Below are 24281 nucleotides of genomic sequence, written 5' to 3'. Positions count from 1 at the left end.
TGCTGTTTGAACATGGAAGGACATATTCAACGATTTAAGGCTAACTTAAGGTAGTCCACAGAGGATGTAGATGAACTCCCAGCTTCTTCCACCCATACTGTGTGACCTCCACATGCCTACACATCATCAAACATGAGAGATGGAAACACGTGCGGTATGCAAGCACAAACCCAGGTGTAAAATATTTATCACAAATAACATTGAGAGAGCCAGAGAGTGGATGTTGAGCTAACTCGTATGTATGCAGCAGAACATTATAGAACACAAAAGCAGTGAGTCTGAGAAAACTATAATAATGATAATAATAAAAATGCATTCAAGCGTAATACTATAGCTGCAGCAACTGCTTATGTAAAGAGCAGAGCTGAGAACAGTACTGAGCTGGAAGAGGGGGGACCTTCAGAGTTCACTCCACCTTTTGAATCCAAAATAACTGCTGTTGGATTCCTAAAACCCACACTCGAACTGAGCTTAAGTGTGGAGTGTGAGACTGTTTATAAAAGACAGGAAACAGGAGAAAAAAAACAGGCAGCCATGTGCTGTGTGTGTGGATTTCTATACTTTAACTGAAAAAGTCTCTCTCAACCATCAACATGTGCACGCACACACACACACACACACACACACACACACACACACACACACACACACACACACACACACACACACACACACACACACACACACACACACACACACACAGCTTGATCACCTGCAGCGCTGCCACGAACTGGATGGTGCTGACGAAAGCTAGAGATTGTCCGGGAGTGAAGTTGAACTTGATGGTATCCAGGAAGTGTACGTTGTCCATCTTGATGTCCACAAACACATAGAGCATCTTAATGCCCGCCGTGGCGTCTATGGGGACTGCAGGGAGACACAGACACAACCAGGAGTCATGAATAATTTGCTCCGTTTCGTCAAGTATGACAGACAACACAGCTTGTAGCTCGCAGTGGGTGCTTGTGTCATATGACTGGGACTCCGTCGGCTACGCAGGAGCCGAAGCAAACGACCAAATTATTTACAGTAAGGAAGGCGAGGGACACATGATTACTATTAATGCTATTCATTTCACAGGCCATTTACTGCACTTCCAGGCCTAGGAGAGGTAGTCAAGAGACTGGCTGGCTTGGCTTAGTAGGTGATAGGCTGAGAAAGAGTAAAAAGGGCAGAGACAAGACTGAAAACTTTGCACTGCCAATCACAATTAGTCTTTCTTTTGCATTACATTTAATTTGCACAACCGGAGCAAAAGGGACTATGATTAAGCAAACAGCTCATTGTGGTTCTAATGGGTTATAAGCAAGGACAGCTCACTCAATGGGCTGGATTAAGGTAACATTTAAGGTAACAGGAGAGTTAAGTATTACAATGAGACAGGCAATGGCCAACGTACCAGCTGGGAGAGATGGAAGAGCTGCAAGATACATGTCTTTACAATATGACTGAAGGCAGAAGATGGAAACGGGTGAGAAATGAGACATTCTTGAATTGGGGAAAATGCAGTATAAACTCAAGAACACAAGGCGTGTGTGTTTATGATATATAGTTGGGTGGTTGTCAATTAATTGGCGACAGTGAGGTGATAAATGTGCTTACTGTCAGCGCAGAGTGAAGGGATGAGTGTTTTATAAGAGTTTAGGGTTAGAGGGACATTCAGGGGTTAAATATCTCATCAGGCTAAAAGAAGGTTGGAGGAGCTGAGTAAAAATCCAGACTGGGACTAACAGCAGTCTATTACTTCTTTATAGACGCTCCCAAAAAACATAACATAAAGGGCAAGGAAAAGTGGCATTGATCGGCGTCCACATGGGCCCGGTAGCCTGAAAGCACTTAGCCGCTGCAATTACAGACACAGTCAATGAGATGGACAGGGCTCACTTTCTCCATCAGCGGTGTTATTTATCTATGTGTTATGGCTATGAGGTCACTTAGCACAGCGGCTTATTAGCGCCGTGTAAACAAATACGAACACATCCATAGCAAGTGGCACGAAGAAAAGCGTGGATGTAATGCCGCATTAGCTGGTTTTCAAATGGCTTATTTGCAAATCAATGTGAAAACACAGCTTCCACTCTCACGTCACATTTGCTTTCTTTTATTTTAGTCCCTGAACTAATTTGTAGCAGCGCAGCCACAACGCACTGTATCACAATCCAAGTTTTATGTCACTCTAATGCAAATGTTGTCGTCAGAGCTGGCGCTGGAAGAAAAAAGACGCAAAGCAGTGATAGTGCTGTTCTGCTGATGGAAAACAAGACACGGGACCCATCTGCGATTCATCTGGGGTAAAAAGAAAGAAAGGTCGCATATTTTTCTAGATTGGCATTCTATTTGTTTCTAAATAATGAAATCTGTGTTAACATATATCTGTGTTAATATATGCATGTGTACAGTGTAACAATCAGCAAATGACTTAGCAAAAGTGCACTAACTTAGTCATAAACAACACAGCTCTTTTTTTTTTAAATAAAAAGGTATTTGCTTTATTTTAAAAACCTTTTATATAATAATTCTAGATTTTGTGTCTTTGTTCTCTCCTTAGCATATGGGTCTGATTGAAGGGATTCACACAGTCCCACAGTATATGAAATGTTAAACTGTGTAATAAACTAGAAGTAAATCACTTATGCTATTGGTAAAAGAATTGCACTGGCCTGTCAGACCAAAAACTAGAGCCTTTTGCTGCTTCATGCCAATAACTAACCATGTGTTGCTTTAAAGAGCTCTTATAAAATAATGTATCTGCATAAGGAAGAGGGCTCAGCAATAGATATGACACATAGCGTGGTGCTATTGGGGCATCCTGCTTTCCCATCAGAATGCTCTCATCAGGCTTCCTCTGCCTCTTACTCAGTCTTACTAGTCAGACCTTAAGCTTTTACAATGTTAAAGGTAAATCAGTCACATACAGTACATTCTAATATTGTTCCAATACAAAATATGGATTTAGGCTGTTGTCCTGCTTTCTGATGACAAAGGACAAGCTGACACAAACATTGGAAAGGAGAGACTGCTGAGGAAATGAAAGGGAAATAAAGGGTCATGAGAGACAGTTTTTCTACGAGTCACCCACAACACTGGGCCTTTAATCACCCACAGGTGTCCGACATCTTGCGAATCCCTGTTGAAGATGTCCTCATGATACACACAAACATATTTGTCTGGGAAGCAGTTGATCATTCCATATAATCATAAACACTTTTATCAATATTTCATCTGACACAATGCAATAGAAATTAGTTGTCGTCTTTTGTTGGTTTTATCTGGTAATTCTGAGCAGAATTAGAGGAAATGTACCAGTCTTTAAAGATATACCCCTAAAATCCTCCGCAAACTGTTACAATACTGTAACTGTGAAACAATATAGAAACAACACAGAGCTTTTTGGTGTATTAAAATTCTGTTGGTTATTTCTGGTATTTGGGCGAGCTAAGGTTGTTCTGGCAGGGATATATCAAAACTATTGATTTAGCATTTCCTCCCATGTTCTGCAAGAGGCAGACAGCGGGAGAGAGAGTGAAGGTCCTCGAAAGCTGCTCGAGGTTTTCAAAGGACAGCTCTAATGCATGTTCCCCATTGATCCATGGAGTAGATGTGATGTCCAGGCTCCAAAGGTCTAATATGCCTTTCCATAGCAGGCCTGGACCGGCTGCACTCACTAGTTTTCTCCGCTGATCAATAACTGCATCGTTCTCTCTGTTCTCTGACTTCCTTTTCGCGCGGCCCACTCGTCGAAGGTGGGAGCCCTCTGTGTTCAGCGCAAAGAATAATGAAGACATGGATAAAGACAACAACAAAAGGCACCTACTGAGACAGCTGTGCCCGTAGTGCACCATGAAATCGGCTCCCAGGGCTCGGGCGGTGAAGTCGTCCACGCAGCAGGCCCCGTACGTCACGTCTCCCATCACGATGGCATCTGCCTCCGTGAACCTGAGGTGAGCGCAAACACACTTCAATCAATCACGCAATCAAATAAAATAGTGGAATTGGACTACATGCACATTGTGTAAATCATCACCGTAGATATTAGAATACAAAGCAGCGTGATAATAAGGGAGAGCTGAATGTCATGAATCTGGAGCCATTTGATACAGATAAAAACACCTTGCACAGTTCTTTGATAAATATTCAACCCCCTTCTGATTCTTCATTTTTTGTGTGACTTTCTCATGCAACTGTTTTTGATCTGCAAATTAAATTTTACTTTGAACAAGACCAACAGGAGTAAGTTGTGATATAAATTATAGGGAAAAGCTTGTCCAACAGCTAAACCACTGTAACTACTGTAAACACTAGTTTCCCATTTATGTCTAATGCCGGTCGAGATCTTCACTGGTGAAGAGTGAAGGCAGCAAGGTCACAGGATCCGATCCTGCCCTTTGGCATTTAAAAATCTGAAATAAAGTATTATGAAATTCACATAAGGCTGCCTGATGGTTTTACTACAGTAGTGTACTGGGTATCACCATTGTCTTTCACAGGACAATGGTGTTATTATTTAACCAGCAGCAAAAGGCCCGAGTGTGACACAAGCTGATTGATAGTAAAAGTCCTCCTAAATGAGGTTTAACGGGTCAATATTCATGAAAAACATTCAGAAATGGTAGGAAGCACAAAAGGAAGAATTAAAGTTCATAGGGGACATCTGCCTGGGAAGAGGAGAAGCAGCCTTAGCAACAGCTATTGTTTGCAGCATAAAAGCACACTATTCAGGCTATATTCCGACCATGTGGGCCTAATGCTCCACTTTGTAGCAGTGATGGGAAAGAAAAAAAACTAATTCACAGCCTCCGTGAGAGGAAAACTTCCATTATTATTCAGGCGTTTGTGTACGCAAACCCGTTAAAATGATTTGGTGATCACACTACAAAATAAACAAGCTCTGTCTTTTATCGCCCTTTACGGGCAAATAAAGCGCTAAGTAAATGCATAGAGAGTAAGTCAACTGAATAAAAAGGTCGGCGGGAGCTGGGAGGAGCGGCAACAAGAAAAGTCGGTATCTGGGAGGAGGAGGGGGGAGGGTTGGGGCGCGTGTGGTGAAAGTTGCCAGGTATTTGTGGCTTGTAGTCTGACAGATTTAGGCTAGACAGAGGGGTGGAATAGAGATGAGACAGACGGTCGAGGGGGGAAGAGTCAAAGGATGAGGCTTCACACAGAACAGCCTCTCCAGCAGCCAACAGGCTCTTACTAATGCGTCTCGCTGCCCCATCTTTCAACTCGCAACCTCTCCCTCTGTTTAGTCCTCGCTCCGCTCCACACAGGGGGCTCCAGACAACATTTCTGTTTAGCCTTTCCTCGCTCATTTTCTCTGATGTAATCTCTGCCTCGCGCTCTCTCCGGGCTTCCTCATCATCGACCCACAGTGCGATTCTCTCTCCCGCTCTCCCTCGTCCTTCTCGCCGAACGGCTGCTTTTAAATGAAGGGCAGCGACGCAGCTAATCTGGTAAACAAATATTTACCTTTGCACAGTCGGATCAATTATCCTTCCGTCTTGTGGTGGTTTTGATTATGTCTGTGTGTGCATTTTGCGTGTGTATTTGTGTGTGTAATTGTACCTGCATCGACGTGAGAACCAAAACATTTATTTTCTTAGCAAAGCTAGGACATTTTGGCCGGTCCTCACTTCTTTGAAGGCCTGTTTGAGGGTTAAGATGTGATTTTAGGGCTGAGGTTAGAAGTGAGTTTTGGTTCAGATTAGTGCAAAGGTTAGACGTCTGCCTTTAGTTGTGATGGTTAGGGTTACGGTAAGGGGCTAGGGATGGCATTATGTCAATGGAGGACCTCACTTCCGCGGAAGTACAAGGATGTGTGTGCGTGTGTGCGCAGCCAGAAGCAGGAAGATGACAACAACAGGTATAAAATGAAAAAATATAAATAAAAAAAAAAAAACACAAAACCCATGTCGCTGGGTTGAGTTTCAGTGACAAGAACAAAGGTTGTGGACACCTTGAGATTAGTATTCTCATTCACTGTCCTTTTTATTTCATGTTTTTGGAGGTTTTTTATTTTTTTATTTTCTGGAGTTGCATAAATGTGCAACAACCTTGCTCCTACAAATACGCACAGCCTTCCCACAAGGTAAGAAACACAAAAGCTGATGTACCTAATGATAGCCTCTCACTCAGCTCCATGGTCCTATAGCGTGACTGGCTACGCTAAGCATAAGCATACTGTAAAAGCGGATTAGCCCTTGTGTTCCTAACATCTAAGCTTTATATTTATACTTTTGTGATTTTCACTTGGTTTTTTTGGGGAAAATACACAAAATTGCGGAAGTTGAAGCAGACGTCAAAGAGATGACAAATCGTTCCTCCGCAGATGACGCTCGCTCACCTGTTGATGAAGACTGAAATGGACTGAACTTAACAAACGGGCTCCGCCATCTGTTTAAATGTCAGTCGATTTACATGAGTGTTTTGATGTGTGTTGAGGTGTGAGAAGCTGCAGGTACATTTCACTCTATAACTCCTTGAGAAACAGATTCATGCATGTACAGCATGACTGTTTGTTCTTGTACAACAATAAGCAATGACTAGCATCGTGTTCATTATGTTTACCGTTATGAACCTTAGCAACAACAGGTTAGCTTTCCAATGTTATTCATTTTTATACACCCTACAACATGTTTTGAAGGCATAATTATACAATTGTTTCTATAAAAATATTATATTTGAGACGGAAGCTATTTAGTACAACGCATACATTAAATATGCTCAGTGCTGTTCCATCCAGGTTTCTTCTCATTTTGATTCCATCCCACTAAATTGCCACCAAATTATTTTAGAGATCACATATAGCACCAACCAAGGACAACCTGAGCAGTAACTAGCAACTGAAACAGTCCAGTCCTGTTATTAAACTAATACTTCTTATTGTTCATGAAACTAAAAATGAAGTGTGTGAGAGGAATACAAACGCAGATGTAATATTAAAAGATTACATCAAAGCTGACTTGAATTACATTTATTAAAGCTGTGTCTTTAATAAATGTAAAGGTGTTTTTTCCATTTGATGTTTATGGTATTTGATCTATGGAAAAAAACTGGTCCTGAAATACAAACTCAATGCATTAATAGTAAAGACCGAGACAGTGTGGGATGTTGGCCGTGCATTTATGATAATTCCTTCTACATCAGCTAATCGCACATAATTCAACACGAGGTAGAAGCTTACTCTGTTCGTGTAACTCACTGACTAACTCACTCGTCATCTGAACAGTTCATCCTTTTATGGGTTGTGGGGTGTGCTTGAGGTTATCCTGGCTTTTATTTCTGCAACCCGAGTAAGAAGCAGACATCCCTCCGGTGCAGCTTAGAGGAGACGGGAAACAAACAGACTGAAAAACATCCTTGTTTAACAAAAAGAGGCATTTGTAGGAACAGGAACCCATCGTGGCTGATCCAAAGACCGCAATGATGGAAATGACCGGCTTCAAAGAACCCAAACCATTGTTGCTCAGTGCATGAACACAGCTATAGAAGCAGTAAAGTATATAAATCACTATAGCAAACAATCACTGAAGGTGCATCATTAAACGTTTGCCACATATTATGCATCTGAGTAAGTAAGTGCTTTTGAAACTTCAATATGTGGCAGGCTACAACTAAACTGTCATCTGCCATTATGAGGTGGATTATACCACTTACGCATGGAAGATACGTTCCAGTGGTCAAAGTCACGATGCCGATGTCACAGCAAGGCAAAGCAACGTCGGAGGGCAGAGCTCGGCGGTTAGTGCAGCCCTCCAAGAAAAGATCTGTGCTTTTAAAAATTGAGCTCAAAGCTCTTTCTATGCTAAGTTCTCCTGACAATGTGTGGGTTTCCTCCAGGGGCGCCGAGTTTTCTCACACTTCTCTTGCTCGTAAGTGGGTTTGTGACTCAAACTGTCAATATGTTGTTGTTGGAGATCTATTCAGGCTTATTCACTGCCTTTCACTCAGCACACGCTGGGGTGCACTCTACATGTGATATTTCTTAATGTTACCACTGGTTTTTCTCCGAGGCCAAGCTTTTACATTATTGTAGGTATATGCTGTACTTAAGTGAACAGAATAGGTAGATAGCTCAGAATGGTACACTTTACTCTGACATAAACATATAATATCTATACCATGCTAAGCAATCAAGCAATATCTTCTTAGGGGGAACTAACCTTCTTTTGGCACTATATTAAATTAAAATTTCTTTGTCAGCTGGTCTATTAAGTCAGAACGCTCAGTAGAATCCACACCTCAGGCCAGATTTTCTTGCCGCCTTTGCCACAGCATGGGATAAAGGCTGGCTGTCCCCAAATCATGAGAATCTCTGGTGCTGTACTTGTGTGGGCACAGTTAGATCACTCATTTAAGCTGCTCGTGTCCTTGTTCGTGATATAATGAGGACGTTTCCAAACGATCTACGGAGCTACTCTGATCCAGCTGGCTTTCCTTCAAAGAGCCTATTTTCTTCTGTTGCTCGGAGCTCATAATAAAACCGATGTCTCAATAAGGTTCTTGTGTCTCCCACTATTACATTCATCTGATTCAGGTGGAGCCGTCCTTTAGAGAAACCAAATCAACACCAAATAATAGAGATCAAAAGGAGTGCTTTACCTATACATGCGGCATTTGCATTACTCACCTTGACTTGGCTTAAAGCACATTGATTATGTAGAGACAAACAGTACGACTCAACCAGCCATATATTATTTTGTGCAAATTTGTGGAGGAGCTTGAGCGCTCCAAATAAATAAATCATTACACAGCAAAAGGAAAAGTAAATGACTGTGCATGTGTGTGTACAACTGAAAAGTAGCAGACGCAGCAAGGACTGAACTAAACCTGAAGCCTTGTCCTTATTGCACATACTACAGTGTGCATTGCGACCAGCCAAACTGTGAAGTGGGAAGCTGCAGATCACTCTACAGAAGGCTGTCTGTCCACGTAACTGCGCTGCCGCTGAGGTTTTCTTCTACTTCTGAGGAATAATGGCAGCAAAGGTTACACGCTGGGTCTCACAGGCAACAAAGTGACAAGCTGAAACCTGCACACAAGGACACATCTCGTTGTTTCTTGCACACCTACATCTGTCGAAGACTAATCTTTCATCTCTTACACTACCGCCTTCTGCCTATTTTGTGTGTCTCTCTATGTGGGCTCTGACATGAGGTACAGGTAGCAGGTAACCTCATTATTTCCTCCTTAAATAGGATCAATTTAGGTAAATGAGGGAAAGAACGATTGAATCAGGAAGAATGCTAAAGGATGCTAGATGATCAGTGGACATTCAAAAGTTGCATCTGGGTTTCTAATATTAGCAAATCTAACATCTGATCTGCTTTGTGCACACACACACACACACACACACACACACACACACACACACACACACACACACACACACACACACACACACACACACACACACACAGGAAAAAAACTGATTTGGCCGGAGGAACTGGTTAGGAAGATTAAATGACCTCCACGTCGTGTCTCGTTTTATACACTGTATCCTCCGTCCGGCCTCCCCCCTCCTATTTCACTTCATTTCATTGCCGCATTGACACATGAATCCTGGGCTTTCCACGGGGGAAAATGTGGTGACAAAACCCTGTGAAAAATATGACAGTCTAACTGCAGCCATTGAACATCTGCCAGGAATGAGCAAACAGAGCAATACGCGACAGTGAATGCGGGATGACGCTGAGACAGATGTTTTCAGTAATACCATTAGATAATCCTTTAACTCCCCGAAAAACAAGATCATTACTGCTATTTCTGTGAGTGTATCACATCTATTTGTCATGGCATTTATTCAAAAGCCTGAGCCATGGGTCATTATGGGAAAAGCCTACAGCTTTATCAAGATAGAGCTCCGAACTGCACAACGCAGTGGAGTAAAAAAAAAAAGAGCTTGAAAGAGCAGCAATCCAATTTGCTGAACAAAACAAGATGGTGATATGGCACTTATTACAAGTGAACGTTGTTGTGTCAAAACTGCTGTAGGAGGTAAGACCCGGAGCTAGGCCTACAATCAGGAGCAGTCCTAATCTCAGAGGATCTCTCAAAAACATAATACAGAAAAGTGAATCTAGTTTTACGCAGTGGTTATCAGATCCGTGGGGTGAAAAGACAGAGCTGGAGATAAAGAGCCAAAGACGGGAGAAAACAGAACCCTAAAGCTACAGTGAAGCTGATCTTCTGGCTGAAACTACTGTGTTTACTCACCTCTTGTTTGACCTGATGTAGTTAATCGTACCACAGGCAGCTACAGAAAGGCTGTTTTTAGAGCTTTCAAAGCTGCTAAAATTGAAATAACTTTAAAGAGCAAAGACGCAAAAGTGCAATGAAGGGAGCACTTTGAGGGCCTTTCAGAGGCCTCCATTACTGGAAGCTGAAGCGCGTTCTGCAAAGCTTAAAGAACAACAAGTCACATCAAACATAAATCACCCACACATACTGTACTGTACAAGATAGCGTCTGTCATAAAGGACAATTACACTAAGAAATAAATACTGTATAATACATACAGGTTACACGTTATTCTACACGCGCAGGCACAAACACACATATTTTAATGGCCCTTACCTAAAGATATGACAACATAAATTAAACCTTTTTAAATGATCTCATATTGACAACTACAACTGGTACAATGTATGTGCAATATAATCCTACAGCTGAACCCACCACATACCTTATTATAATTTCTAAATAATGTTCTATCCATACCAACAACCAGCCTACTTTCAGCTCCTGGCTATTAGTTCTGAAAAAAACACAGATTGATCCCAAAACTGACTTCTAAAATCCTCAGAAAGAATTCTCCAGAAGTTTTGAACTGAGCTGAGCTGAGGAAGTGCTGAAAAAAACAAAATCTAAAACGTCTCCCAAATAAAAATAACAAAATCATTCACAGACCAGAACGGGACGTGGCTGAATGAACTCAGTCCTGATCGCCGTGGGTGGTTTTCAACAGACGATGATGAACGCGCAAACAAAGGTAAAAAGGAGCTGAACATAACTCTGCAAACATGTCTCTCATAAATGACTATCGCTGGCAGAATGTGTTGCACTTATGGTTATGAGGAATCAAGGAAAACACAACCTCCTCTCTGCTCTGTGCATAGCTGTGTGAAGCTTAAACCTGCACAGAGAACAGATGAGGGAAGACAATTACAAAGAGGAGCAGGCTTGTAATATATGCAAATATTTGTACAAAACAATATCCAAAGGTAGAAACATGACAAATGCGACAAACGGCTATGTTCCATCTTTTCATGGGAAAAGTAGCAGTTTCATGCTGGATTACAAAACATCTTTTCCTAGCCATCTATTGAACTACGCTCACAATCCAATGATGCTTCGTGACGGACTAAAACCCTAAACGGCAGCACGAATCAGAATTTCAAATTACACTCAGATTTTTTTGTGATTTCTATTCTTTCCAATTTGCAGATCGCGTCAGACCAACTTTCAGCTGCCACAGCAATGTCAGTCGAATTACTGTGAAAGGACATTTTAAAAGCATATGGGATATTCTCCCAGTACGTTCTTTCTGGGCTGTGCATAATATTACATGGTTCTCCGTGAGTGCAATTACATGGACGTGTGCCTGGGACGGAGCCATCCAAAATGAGAGTGATTATGGCTGGTCTGAGTGGCTGTGTTGGAGCGAGAACAAAGAGGAAAACAGGGACTGTAACCTTCAGCGCTCAATATTGCTTATCTCTTCTACACACTGCTGAGAGGACGGGAATGTGTTTATATCATGGCTTCATAAATAAGAAGTGTCCAGTTTGCAGTACCACTGTTGATCTCTCCACCGCCGACTTCTGCATGAACGCCCGCCCCTAGCACATCAAAAGTCAAACATTACGATACGCCCTCGTGACATCCGCCCGGCTTGTCTGGTCTTGTTCAAGTTACAGCCAAAGTGACCATTTCTTTCCTTTTCTTACTGTATCTCTAGTGGGAATCAATTGTACCTTCACGACAGCCCAGGCAATTTCCAAGGTGCTATCTGCCAAGATATCATATTACACAGTGTCAGCACCTATCAGGATACCTAGTCTGCCTGGACAAGATGTCTCCTAGATGAGATGTAAGATTATTGAAGGCAGAGCTGGCAGGTGTTTCAGTCATCGTCCATGTCTTTGTGAGATGGGCAGGAACATGGGTGTGGCCCATTCACTTCACAGTTCATGTACTGTGATGTAGCAACCTAATCAAATGCACCAAACACTAAGGAAGAGTAACATTTGTTACCTGTGCTAGATGCGTTTTAAGGGAAGGTTCAAACTTCTTTCTCACTCATTTTTCATTCAAGTCACCACATAGATTTTGTTCTTTCCACAAATGCATAAATAAGAAAAATCAGACAGACACTGACTTGCAGGCAGATGATGATGTTGTTGGAGCTCAGTGTAACACAAAGACACCGAGGGTGTGCCTGGCGGGGGGGCTAATTAAGCAGCATGTGTCTGTGTGGGGCAGCAAAGGGCTTGTATATATACCAAGAGCTCATATCATCAAAGAGCAGCATTAAGAGTTACCACAGCCGCACGCCCATATGGTCAAAGAGACATATGCGCATATCGTACTGGCACACGGCCCCATTTACTCATTTACACCCAGACATGTTGCTACAGCTCAGCTGTGCTGTGGGCGCCATGAAGAATGTGATGGTGTGAGAGGCGTTTGAGGCTCCTACCGGGCTCCTTCCTAATGGCAGAGTTGACATTTACCCCAGGTGGTTGTGACTGCGACTCTGACAGAAATGATTCAACCTGCTGTGCGAAATCTATTCTGATGGATGGAAAGGGCCGCGGCGAAGGACCTGAAGATGTCCGCGGGCTGTGTGTGCATACTGTACCCTAATTTACCAACACACTGCTTCTGGCTAGGATGGTTACATGGGTCATCTGGAGCATGTGTTGACAGGTGTTCAGCAAAGACCACGATAGAGAGAAAGAGAAAACTCACATTGTGTCAGTGGACCGCCGTGTCAGCCTCTTCCATCACATTTTGTTGAATCATACATACAAGCACAAGCCGGTCGTCCAGAAGGCGCAACAATGAGCATCTCAGAACCAACTGCCTCCACACCAGCTCGCAGCGCCGATCAGACCTGACTGAATCCCACTCTTGTTCTGACACTCATGTCACTGCTGGTCACACATTCTACTCGACACTTCTTATTTTCACGGGTTCAGGGTTGCATAGTGTTAAACACCTGCATCACAAAGCGCCCGCTAGACGCGATACACTGTAAAAAAATGATCCGTCCACGTCTGTTTATTTTTAAAAGCAGCGACTCAGAAGCTTTCAGGGCCTGATTAGAGCGAAGTCAGTGCCAAGAGAACATCATCCATTGCAGAAGCCATTTCTCATGCGTGGCATTTGACAGACTGCTATGATGGGCAACGGTCAAATTCAATTTTAAACATTTTCAATGATCAAATCACTAAAGCCACTTAAACCTGCATACAAAGTTTTGAAGAGGTTGCTTAAATTGCAATGTCTCAAAAACGTCACTAATTACTGAGCGTAAGCCAGGATGGAAGAAAGCAGGTGTTGAAGCCCACTGGTCGCAAACCTTTTGTAGCTGTTGTGAACTGGAGAGCAATGGAGACCAGACATGGAGTTGGGGACCATGGAGATTGCAACCTCTGTGAGTAAGTAGCAGGGGCTCATTCGCAACCCAAACATATGGTTAAAATGTTTCTTTGAGGCTAGTGATAGTGATTCACTTTCACTAAACATCAGTACTGTAACATGACATGATAACATGTATTCAAGATGAGGAGAAAATAATTTGCCAATTTTCCTTTCAAAAGCTCAAACAAAACTAGGGTTGGAATTTTTTCACATATATTGTTTCCAAACTAAAAACAGCTAGGTGATTTTGAATGATACACATCGTTTATTATGGTGCACTGAGGTGGTTACAAATTGCAGATCCCTGACTCACCGTGTGTACTGGTATATGGCCATCTCTTCTCAATGCACAGGCTTAGTCACTGGTCCGTCTTTGGTTATAAAAGCCTTTTTCGGAACGCTTTCTTCCTACTCTTGTTTCTATATTAATCACAAATGTGGGCTTTATTATGCTAAAGCATAAAAACCTGGGATATATTTTTATTCTACGGAACGGCTGGTGAACGGGTTCAGAAAAACTGCCAAATCTCAGGCAAATTAATATTTGATGACTGTCAGGGCTTTCAGTGAGACATTTTAGACATCTTAATTGCCACAGTTTCTGCTTTCTTTAATTCTCTTCTATTTGTTCTTGTTAATATTGGTGCATTTTATTCTGTATACTGTGTATATCTGTAGCTACCTTCTGTTCTCCTTGTGCTAGCAACAGTCTCAGAGTAGAAAACCATATAAAACCTCGTACAGACTTGCTCATCCTCAACATGTCCCATACTTACTAAGAAGCAGAACTCAGTTATTTTTAATCTACACATGTTTCACTTGGTAAGGACCTTTGTCTGCTGCAGATTGCTTAACAGACACAAGGTTTAATGACTGTGTGTGTAATTGTTTTGTATTTCATTGTAAATACAAACTTATGTTTGTTTTGGTGCTTTACTCATGTTAACTATACTATTCTAATACTATTAAATGCATTTTTGCTCACTATTTTAATTTAATTTTAACGTGTATTGTGCTTTTTCTAAAGCTTAAAAAGCATAATTGATGAATGATTAGTTCCCCCAATATGTAAGTCATGCAGCAGTAAATATATAGAACACATTGAATATTATTATTAATAAAAAGCATATTTATTTACAATGAAGGCAGTTTTTGAATGTAATCTCTTTTTAAGGCTGATTGTCTGACTAGTCTCAAATAGTGGAAATGGGATCAATTGATGCCCTAAAAAACAACAAATTGTTTTCTGTTTTCGGTGAAATTATTACTATAAAATGACAGCTGTGCAATAAATCCTGTTTCTTTTGGTTGAAACTGTTTGGGAAGGTGATGATTAGTCTGACATGTCTCACTATTGTTTTCCTGCACCAGTACCAGGTGGCCGTTGGATTTGTGAGCCTATCAAATTGCTGTTGCACCACCAAACATGCGAGAACAAGACTTCAGATTAGGTGACAGGCCAACATCCCTGTGTAGAGGCGAGGGATTTAAATGTTAGCACTGTCCCTAGGATTAAGGGATGGCAACAGCCCCACACACAGAGTTTCCGTTCCTGTCTTTGTATTCTTGTGCTGTTGCAAAGGCTGCAGCAGTAAATACACAACAAAGTTCATGAAAAGTATGCTTGAAAGCTAGAACAAGACAGCTGGGATACCATCAAAGGCAATGAAACATATGGTACAGTGACAGCACATGCATCATTGTCTGCCTGCGCAAGTTACCAATTGTGTTTTCTAAAAGCTTTTGTTTACTTGTGAAAGCAGATTTTCTAAGTCTTTCCGTTCCTATGCCAATGTCAACGCTACAGTAGGACAGTAAAACTACAAAAGACTTTGTCCTTTAGACTTTATGCAGTGTAGTGGGCTCGGTGTCAGTGTCCTGCATACAGAGTCTCTAAATACTTATATTTCGGTTTTAGAGTGGAATTTAATGATGCCAGTTAATTGTAGTTCCCGGTGAAAAGCAAACAGCCAGGGGAGCATCTGCAGTTTCTTGCACTTAACTTATTTATTTATCTTATTTTTTTGACTTTGAAGTGAGAACTGTAGTGATTTTACTCTAAGCTCATTTGGGAGGCTGTAGTTTGTGGGGTAGCATCATTGTAAATATGTTAATAGGAGTTCAACATCATAGCTTCCCCTTTGGATAGTGTGAAAATGACTATAAAAACAAATAAACAAGAAAGAGGTAGGAACAAATAAAAAGATAAGGCGACAGAAGGACAAACAGATGGACACAAACAGAGAGAGAATGAGACAACGAGAGACTGTGGTTCCGGCAGAAAAGCGGTGCCTGTCACGTTAAGTACGGTAGACCGACTGTAAAGCTCATATGTAAAGGGAGTGTGTTTTGGCTTAAGTGCATTAACTGCAGCATGGCCATATTTCAGAGCAGCTTGTCCTCATTAAGACTTAGCAGTCCATCGCTCTGAAGCTCCTTACTCTGAGAGCAGCTTAGTCCTTTCATCCCCATTTTCACATGGACCTCAGCCCTGTCTCACAGGCACAAGGGGCTGCGATGATAGTGATGCTGAAGCTGACCACCTCCTGGACCCCTTGGTAGGCAGGTGGCGTGAGGTTAACGTTCTGCTGTGCCAGCACCCAATGGTTACGGGCATTAAATCTCTGGAACACAGCTGGACAGGCCCTCGCTACAGTAAGTAAGTCAGTAAGCTTGACTACTACAAAAAAGTGCTCCAAGATTAAAATGTTGATGAAGGCAGATTCAAATAATATTTCCGATATCATTCAATTTAGATGCAATACAGTAAATAACAAGGTAATCATTGTTATTTAACTTAGACTAAACAATGGACAAGCTTCATAGCAGACATATCAGATGTTGAGGAATGGGTTCTGGTGGATGTGCTGGATATTGGGTAGTTTTCGAGACAGACAGCTTTCACCTGCAGGTTAAGCCTTGTAACGGATCAGCCACATTCTGAAAGTATGTCTTGAGACCCTGGGCAGTATCCATCTGATTACAGTATGACTTGACCCTGAGCTCCTTTGGATCTCCCCTACAAAAGTTACAATCCCACTGAAGCATTAGAAGCAAAGATCAAACAGTGAAAGCCGCAGATTGTGTTGACCTTAGATTCACTGTTTGCTCCCATAAGCCCTCAGACATGGTGTGGCTGTCAATGAAGAGATGTTTTTTTGGATATGTGGCCATCACAGAGGCAAAGGCCATATTGTATACACAATGTGAGTCAAAGTGCACTGACCGTCTTAAATGCAGGGTTCAAACAGATTCCCATTTAATAGGAGCAGAGGTTTTGCAACTCTGTTCTGACACTGTATGTTAACCAGTGTCATGCACTATTATCTGATTACGAGAGACCAAACAAATCATTTATGAATGCTCATTTATTACTTGGATCTTCACAGCTTCACATTTGACATTTAGGCCAATTAATCCATTAATTGATAAAAGAAACCTACCAAACTGAACAAATTACAGGTTAGGGAAAATAATTCACATTTTTAAATAATTATTATTAAATTTTGCAGGAAAGAACATTTGAAGTATAAAATTATTACCTAAACCTGCTATTTGGTTAAACTCCTGGAGCTTATTTTGTGCAGGAAAACGCTTAAAGCAGATTTACTGCCAAGTTGGTGCTTATATGCATGTGTGACTGAAGATTTATTCTAATCAGCCTAATCTTCTACTCTGAAGATATTCAAGAGATGCTGTGTTCATGACAACTGGACAAGTGTACAAATGAATTAACAAACATAATGCCTCTGGCCGTGGAGACCCGAGTTGCTTTAGACTAGAAATGTCCTTAAGTGAGTGGTCGAGTAATCAAGGATGACCTTGTTGCCTTGAAAAATATTGTAATTACATATTCACTCTGTGACAAAGATGGAAGATACTCTCTATTACTGCTCATCTGTAATCTGTAGAGACATGAACAAAAAAAAAGGAATTGTTACACAGTAACACAAACCAGTAAAAAAGCAACATTAAGTCGAAAGAAAGGGAAACCGTGAGAACCATATTCTCTTCTGAGGACAAGACGAGAAATGCAGACGCGGAGGGAATATCAAGACAATGAGAAAAGCAATTAGTGTCATTAGAAAAGATGAACCAAAAGAGGGGTTGAATAAATGAAAGGACAATGACAATTCAAATATTTGAGCATAAGCTACAGTACACGGGCCAATGGTTTAAAGCCAGAGTGCTCAAATAGCTCTCAGGCTGAGAAAACCACACCCCATCATCAATAAGTCACCATCATCTTACTTAAAAAACAAAGTTTTCCCATTTACAGTATAAATGTAATAAATGTGTGATGTAAAGTGAAAGTAAACATAAACAGCACGCAGCCACCAAATGGTTCTGATCTGTGTTTCCCAGGTCAAATCAACTATAAATTGATGCTCCATTCCTCATCTTATCCATCTCGTCATCAGGTTACTATCGACGAAACATCTATAAAAGAAATCCACTCTGTGTTTAATGATAGCAGTCGTGTGTTTGAGAAAACACTTAGCAGACAGTGTCCGTTAGAAACAAAAGCTAAAGGGACCAGGAAGACAGCAACTAAGAAGCAAAACTGGAAAAAAAAAGGGATGGCTTCCCTTCTTTTTGTTTTGCAGTAGCCTTCAGAAGTGTGTGTGTCAGGATGCGTGTTTTTATTCAAGAAGCACTGAAGTATAAATTGCATTTAGCACGGTGGAGGAAAAACCACAGTGTGGCATAAAAGACAAATTATTACGGCTGGAGCAGATTCAAGCACTTCTCACTGTAGGATGAACAAATAAAAAAAAAAAAAACACTGTGGTATCTGTGTGATGAAGTGCTGGGGTGCAATAGGCATATGCAGATTGGACTAAGAAGTAATTAACAAGAATAATATCACTTCCCTCTTCCGACTGAGAGGAAGGGAAGCTGTGATATCTGCTCCCGTCCTAAAACCGTGTATTTTCCGCTGAATCCCTGATTGAGTCCGAGGCGGAGAATTACGATAAAGCCGCCGCTCTCCTAATGAGCGCCGAGCAGCCGCGGCCGCTCGACATCATGCACTGATGGCTTCACTCCTGCACCTGCTCCCCGCCTCTCCAATAGCGGAGCGAGCGAGTGCACCGGCACTACCTGCCGCCGACTTACCTTTCCACGATGTCAGCGATGACACAGGCAAACATCTGCAGGCCTTCTGGTAGCTGCAAAGCCACTGGAGATAGAGGGTAAAGAAAAAAAAAAAAGCAAAGTTACATACTGTCATTAGACAGGCAGCGGCATCAAAGATGATTCGATACATCCTGGGCAGCGCAGCTATACATAGCACCTGCTACCGCTTAAGTGGGCTCCGCTGACAGAAAACAGTGATGTTCCAGGGCAATTTCCCCACTGCCACAGCAGGTCTGTTGGTTTATTTTAGCAAGTGTCGGGCCGTTGGAGGTATAGAGCCAGCCAGTCAACCTCTGCAGCTCATGGCTTGTACAGAAGCATTCAGCTCTACCGTCTCCCTGCCACTGCCTCCAACACAGACCTTTTCCCTCACCAACACCTCGCAAGTTTTAGGATTCTAAGCTGGAGTCAAAATTCAAACACTGGCGGAGCCGGTATGAAATTTAATTAAAGCAACCAATTAACCAGCTTCACCCCTGGCTATGGTGTTACATATTGAACACATGGGATCCACTGATCTACTGATGTGTGAAAGTAACTCAGATGAAGCAACAACTTCAGTTAAGGCAGAATGTATTGTAAGTGGCTTGTGCCTCGTTTGTCTCTGCATGTTTTTTGATGCAAACAGGCAGAAAGGTCTAGAAGCACGGCTTGTTCTCTCCTTTCTACCTTTCATTTTAAAAGATGAATTGCTGGTGACATCACACATTGTGCTAATGTAAATACAGGCTTCAGAATGACTTGACATTCACCACCTCTAACAATTTTGTAGGGCAAAAGTGACTTGCTATAATATGGAAAGCATTCAACACGAATAATACATGAAAAAAATGTGTGGGCTTCGGAGAAAGAAATGACATAAAGCAATAACAAATCAATCATTTGGGCCATTGAAACCACTGCAACAGAGGGTTGTGTTTATATGGTCATTATGTTCAAACCCTAATCAGCTGCTGTGAGTCAATGTGTCCACTGGAGTTTTTCACTAAACCTCAGTTTAATGTAATTACTATTTGCTGTTGTCGTTGTCATTTTAGGCTCTCTTTGTATTAAGACTGCATGAAAAGCTCTTCAGAACACGGATCAGGCACAACATTATGACGCATGAAGTTACTGTGTCCATACAATAACTTCATGCGTCTGACGATCACTTTATTCATCTGCTCCGGTTGTGATGCTCAGTTGCACATTGTTGACGCTTGGGTTTGATCTTCATATTCTCATCTCAGGCAAAGTGAATCCTCTACATGCTCCTCAAGAAATGTCTTTCTATTTTCTTAAATGTGTAAAGTAGATAAAAATACCTCCTAAAATAAGAAGTCAAGTGATAATACATGTGGTTTAGGGATGATTGTACACTGACCATGACATTTTATCATCAAATAAAACACGATAACTTTGCATCATAGACAACTCAGATACTGATAATGTCAAATATAACTCTCAATCTCAGCATGATGAGGACAAAAGACAAGTAATGAAAGGTGCAGAAAATATGCTGATACGGTGATCACAATGTTCCTTGTTTATATTTTCCTTCAGAAATTTAAAAAAGTGAAAGGTACACATTATTACAGTAGCTGAGCTTTATGCAACACATGTAAAGTCCAGCACCACCAAAGAGTTAATTTTCTGTCATTAAAAACACATTTTTCACACTTAAGGAGCTGAAGCCAGACACGCTGGCTTGATAAATGAAAACATTTAATCAATTAGCCAAATACTTGGCAATTCATCCTCTGCTAATTGACCAGTCTATTAAGTGATTTGTTAAGAAAATAATCCAATCAACAAATGTGCTTTTTTAAGAAGAAAAAAGCAGCATGATAAGCTTAACTTCAATTTCTGGTTCTGTTCAACTTAAAACACTGGGAATAATATAAATGTTATTTAGTTGTATTAGTTGTATGATGGTCATTTCAATCGGCAAAGTGTATCTGCACTGGCAACAAGGGACTTTTATTGTGCCCCTTTTTAAATGTTAAAACATTTTCTTTCCATTTCCATATTTAAAAATCAAGTAGATAAATCAAAATTACATTATTGACTCGAGTCTCTTGGTTTTGAAAAAAGTCAGTGTGTTACACTGTGTTTCCACTTGTTGAGGAGGAATTCATGATGATCACAGAGAAGCGCCCAACATGTCAGACAGGTGGAGCAGGAACCTGGAGAGTAAAAGCCTGGTTTCAGTCAACCATGACATTTTCTCCCGAACAAACCCTTTCACACCTTACTTCAATAAATCCATCAACACCGCAGTGGACATCTAAAGCCACTGAATTCAGAGCAGCAATGTTTTTCACATGACCACGCCAACAATTTCAAGACGCCGGTGTCAGACGGCATTAGGCAATAAAAGCCATGGAAGACAAAGAGGCCAAGGAGGTTGAGGGAAGATGGTCATGAGATGGAGGGAAAGATTGGGCGGTGCAAAGAGGAGGAGTGAGAGCGCTTCTTACTGATGAAAGGTTAAAGGATGACCAAGCGCTCATACAGACACTGAAAGACAGGTCATTACCTAGGAAAGGGCAAGTTTATTAACAGAGAAAGGTTTCAGAGCACACCCCTGCCTCCACTGACAGAAGTAAAGAAATATCGCTGCCAGCTGCCCCCAGCAAAAGGTGAGTCAGATGCAACAGCTGGGACTGGCTGGGAGAGCGCGTGCATACGAGGATGATGTGATGAGCCGCTTGGACCTGCGGACGTGCTGATTGGTTATAAAGTGGGTGAAAAAATAAGCCAATCCGATGCTTTGGCATGCCACGTGTGACACTTCCCACAAGGCAAATATCCAGCTGCCTCAATCTGCAGAAAGCGTCAATCGCTAGATTGTTATGAATTACTTTCATCACAGGTAACAGGAAAATTAATTAAGTCAACAATCAGAAGTAAACTAAAAAAGCGTAGGAAAGGTGTGAAGAGTAGAAAGCCAGAAAGAGAGATTGTGTGTAAACTAAGCACAATAATGTATCTGTGTGAAAGAAAACGGCAACGTGCAAAGAGGGTTGGAGCTGGCGACAACAACAAGAAGGGAAACTGTTAAAACAGGAAAAGGACGCAGGTGGCGATGGATATTTGTTTTCTCTACTCACATATATATGATCATATGATCTAGAATTACGGAATATCCAATATGGGAAAGAAATGACATACAGTAGGCCGGTCGCCAGTTTATCAGATGCACCTAGGAAAAGAATCCTCCTTCAGGGGCTTCACACGACCATGATCTGTATTTACTGTGGTGAACGCAGGGACACACCTCCTGCTGTGAGGGGTTTTGTTTCACCAGATAAAATCCTCGGCCTCTTTCTGTGGTCTGGTCCTAACTTCACCGGCTCATTCCGCGGTTTTTAAAGGTGTTCCAGATCGCATTTTCAGCCAGAGCCATAGCTCTCTAAAGCTTTACTTTGTTCCCTGGCAGTGACAGGATGACCCAGTATTGAAGTGTGCCAAAGCAGGCGACTCACTTGAAATCATCTCTACACCTTTCATCTTCTTACACCTGGCTGCTCCACAGCCAGCTCTCGCAAACCTCACAAAGTTTGGGCAACATATCTGACAGAGGCTTGAAATAGAATCCAGTCTAAACTTAAGGCACATCTTGAGATCCACATGTGCATGTCCACTCTGCAGACATGACTTTAACCAGGCTCTGCTCCCCTCCTGTTGTCAGGAGAGCGTGCCGGTTAGTCAGGGACCGCTCAGTGGAGTGCATTTGTTTATAGGCAGTAAAGGAAGGAGCAGTTGTTGTTGAACTGAAGTGCTCTCAACCTGAACAGGTTAGTGCAGGTTTAGTTTAATGTGCACCCACAGAAAGCTTCATGACACACTTAGAATTTAGTCGGTCTTATGCAAAAACAGAAGGAGAAAAGGCAGAGACTAAAAGCTCTACATGTCAATTGTTATAGTGGAGATAAGGAAAATGTCTCAAAATAAATTTGAACTGTGCTTTGCTTTTATTGCCTGCTGTTTAGTTGTGCTAAGACCTTGGGAAACAGAAGAACTCCGCGGGCATGGCGCGGTCCCCACGGAAAACACTTTTATGGATCCAAGGTCCCCCAAGACATCAAAAGAGGCTGTTTTATTGTGTAGATTCCTTTTGCAATTGTCTTTTTCCCTATGTGTAATTCAGTACTTCTATGTACTGTATTACATTATCTAAAGTAAATTAGTAAGAGTAAAGTTAGCAAAGTAAGGTCTGATTCCAAAGTAATACAATTTAATACACAATGCCACATCTATACAACAAATATTAGATCTGTTTAATATGTTATATTATAATTATAATATATGTAATATTATAATTACATATATTTACTTTCTAACTATACACCAAAAGCAGAAGACATTACTTTGAATTAGTTTCAATCAAATTAACTGGGGCTGTAACAGAGTACATCACAGCAGCATCTATTAGAAGTTTTGAATATGCATGAACTCAGCAAAACAGGCCGGGTACCTAAGATAACATTACAATCCACATCCCTCAGTCCTCGCTTTCAAAAGCTCAGCGTATGGGGCTCTAGAGATGTTCAAAGGCTGACAGAGAAACAGATGGACACAGAGGAACAGAGGGGGACAGGGGTGACGAGGTGACTCCCATTCTCTAGGTTCAGGAAATAAAAATGAGTTCTGACAGAAATGAAAAAATGTTGCAAAACATAAAAGGAGAGGCAACAAGCTAAAGCACACGAACACATGCTGCCCACAGGGGATAGGGCGTTCAAAATGATCCAGTCCTCTTGGTTTGCCATCTGCATATCCACCCGAGGCAGCGACAGCTAAAACACTATACCTTCCCACATTTCTATTAGCGACATTTATATTTTCCCTGACTGGAGGCTGTTCCACAAATGATTTGCGGCTGTGGCAGGGCACACTCTCCTGCTGAGAGTACTGTCATCAGGAAATACATCTGCCATGAGAGACACCCTTGGTCACTGGCCATTCCTCACACCAGAACACATTCTTCCATGTTCCCAGTGTAGGCCCTGTGTGGGATGTGTCCTAAACACAACAGCCTTATATGAAATAGCATTTTGTGCTACATGTCTCTAGTGTGTGGCTTGGACCAGAAGGGCTACTCCTTACATATCACTGTGTTGTGATATGTGTTGTGAGAAGGAAGATGACTTAATATACTGTATATTATATCATAATATAATACATGTCTCATATCTAGTTTTTGTAAAGGCTTAGTCTGTGTTCTAGGAAGCTGAGAGTGGGTCATCTCGTTTTGGGAGTTTGTTATCATGGGAAACTTCCTCTGAAGTAAACACACAGTCGAATTAGCCTCTGGCGAAACTAGGCTGGGTCGGAGCCGGTTTGGAAAGGAAACGCATATTGGACGGAGCCTTTTCAAGAAGAACTCTGCCCCGGAGGTGAAGCTCCGTCTCTTTGCTTCACCTTCTCCTTTTTTTGGCTGAGCAAGTGTAAAGCTTCCAGAAAGACAACACAGTAAAAGCAAAGCCGTAACCTTATCTACAGCATTATGATTA

The 24281-nt window shown here is 41.6% G+C and overlaps 1 protein-coding gene across 2 annotated transcripts in view; it reads right to left on the bottom strand.

The window, feature by feature from the left end:
• Nucleotides 1-24281, bottom strand: part of dph1 (diphthamide biosynthesis 1) — a 44888-nt gene that overhangs the window by 17025 nt on the left and 3582 nt on the right. For both annotated transcript variants that reach the window (XM_055513758.1, XM_029171577.2), the window contains exons 3-5: nucleotides 18763-18826; nucleotides 3815-3936; nucleotides 713-867 (exon numbers count right to left, since the gene is read on the bottom strand). In XM_055513758.1, the coding sequence (XP_055369733.1) occupies nucleotides 713-867; nucleotides 3815-3936; nucleotides 18763-18826 (341 nt within the window). The remainder of the gene's footprint in view (nucleotides 1-712; nucleotides 868-3814; nucleotides 3937-18762; nucleotides 18827-24281) is intronic.

The sequence above is a fragment of the Betta splendens genome, chromosome 13 (genome assembly GCF_900634795.4).
Source record: "Betta splendens chromosome 13, fBetSpl5.4, whole genome shotgun sequence".
NCBI classification, from domain to species: domain Eukaryota; kingdom Metazoa; phylum Chordata; class Actinopteri; order Anabantiformes; family Osphronemidae; genus Betta; species Betta splendens.
The sequence above is the reverse complement of the archived record's forward strand: the minus strand, read 5'-3'. Positions and strand labels throughout refer to the sequence as shown.